Source organism: Marmota marmota, unplaced genomic scaffold (genome assembly GCF_001458135.2).
Source record: "Marmota marmota marmota unplaced genomic scaffold, marMar, whole genome shotgun sequence".
Taxonomy (NCBI): domain Eukaryota; kingdom Metazoa; phylum Chordata; class Mammalia; order Rodentia; family Sciuridae; genus Marmota; species Marmota marmota.
The window spans coordinates 6,192,050-6,194,030 of record NW_026000174.1 but is presented as its reverse complement, the minus strand read 5'-3'; the positions used below and the strand labels follow the sequence as shown (position 1 = coordinate 6,194,030).

At 57.7% G+C, this 1,981-nt stretch overlaps 1 protein-coding gene across 1 annotated transcript in view; it reads right to left on the bottom strand.

The window, feature by feature from the left end:
• Nucleotides 1-729: 729 nt before the first annotated feature.
• Fam181b (family with sequence similarity 181 member B) overlaps nt 730-1,981 on the bottom strand; it is an 8,926-nt gene continuing 7,674 nt past the window's right edge. The window contains 2 exon segments of the mRNA XM_015502735.2: nt 730-1,633; nt 1,636-1,978. Of these exon segments, the coding sequence (XP_015358221.1) occupies nt 893-1,633; nt 1,636-1,978 (1,084 nt within the window). The 3' untranslated portion in view covers nt 730-892.

Below are 1,981 nucleotides of genomic sequence, written 5' to 3'. Positions count from 1 at the left end.
AACAGAGGTTTGCCAAATTTGTCTCCTACCACAGATATTGGTGAGAAAAGCAAACAGAAAAAGAAATATGAGAGAGCATGGAGTGCAATGAAAGGCCAGAAAAAAAAAGGAGGAAAGTAAAGAAAAGCACAGATAAGAGCAGAAAGATGAAAGAAGAAAGGAAGCAGGGGGAAATTTTGAGAGGAAGAGCAACAGACAAGAGACAAGAGAACCACACCCAAGGACCAGTAATCTAGAGGTCAGCGGTGGACCACCGCTGGTCCTCGGTAACACTCCCACATAGCAGGTCTGAGAGGCCACGGAGATCTTTGAGATTACCCTCTACGAAAACACTCAAATCATAACAACATCGCTCTGCTCCATTCTTTTTGGTACAGTTTTGACTTCATGATGCACTCAATGGAAGGGACCAGGCAATGTTTAAAAGGAGAAATTACACTGAATACACTGACCTTTGATGAAAAGTTGTAGAAGGGGCAAGAGGTGGCTTCTACAGCCACCTCTTGCGCCTTCTGCCAACCCCACCCATCCATTATTTCCCAAGCCATGTCTTGGTTTGCTTGTTTGTTTTTTGTTGTTGTTGTTGTTTTGTTTTTTTGGTTTTTTTTTTTTTTTGTTTTTTTTTTTTTTTGTTTCCTCTGGTCCAGTAAGAACCTACAGACAGCTTAAAGACACACACACACACACACACACACACACACAAACACGGCTGTGATTAAAACAATCCCCAACTCCTGTGCATCTCTTTTTTCTTAAGTTTCCTTTATTAATTGAATTTTTTAAATCCCGTTTCATCTCCATGTGCGTTTTCCCATCGTTCTCCAGGCTAAGGAGGGACCCTGAGGAGGGCGCTCCCCACAGCAGTCTCAAATGGGACAGAAGGGTACTTCAGTCAGTCCCGGTGCGCCCCCTCCTCCCCCGGGGCCCCTTCCCAAACCCCATCCGGTCTCCAAAGGCTAGAGTAAGCTGCGCGGCTGTAGCCCGCGCTATAATCGTAGGACACCTGATGCGGCGGCGGCGGCGGCGGCAGGGTGCAGTCCGGAAAGAAAGGGGCGAAAGAGGCCAAATGGCCGGTCCCGTCCTCGCCGCCGGGAGAGTCCGAGGGAGCAGGATACAGGGGCCGCAAGGACTCGTTCAAGGTCAAACCGCCGCGGGCTGCAGCCACGGGAGACTTCTTGGTCGGGGCACAGCTCGGGGCGCTCCAGGGCTCAGGGTATATTAGGTTTCCCACCATCGCTGGCGGGGGCTCAAAAAGGCCAGGCTCCAGCTCCAAGGGTCCGCGCAGGACAGCGGCTCCGGTGGGGAACACGTCGAGAGGCTCTGCGGCAAGCAAGACGCCTGCCTCGGTACCGGCGCCGTAGTCTGACCCTAGCAACTCGAAGAACTCCACGGCCTCCGCCCCTTTCTCCAGGTCGCCCAAGCTCACGCCAGGCCCCGACGGGCCACACCCGCCGCCGCCACCGCCCGCCCGGGAGGGCTCAGTGAAGAAGGACGGGGGCAGATTTCGGGCCCGCAATGGGACCTTCCTTGCGCCGGGGACCGCTGTGCCCCCGGCGAGGCCGGACGCTTCCCCTCCCGCGCCCCCGGAGCTCGCTCCGCCAAGGCCAGTCACTGGCACTGCCACCGCACCCCCCCACTGGCTCGGCGCCCCCCGGAGACGTGGCGCAGCGAGTCAAACAGCGCTGCCAGACTTCGGCTTTGTAGGCTGGCGGCTGCCGCGGCCTGCGACGCCTCCCGCCGGGGGGCGGCCTTGCCATGCACCGGCGCCGCGGCCGTCGAAGCGCTGGGGGCGGCTAGCGGCCGCTTGGCGGGCGTGTCGGCCGCGCTGGGGGAGGGTGGGCCCGGGGGCGCGGCGCCCATGAGGCCATTGCAGCGCTTGATCTGCTTCTGCAGGTACTTGCGGTGGTTCACCTTCCGCTTCGACTTGCCGGGCTTATCCAGCGCTAGCTTGATGTTGCTGGACGCCGAGTCGATAAAGCTG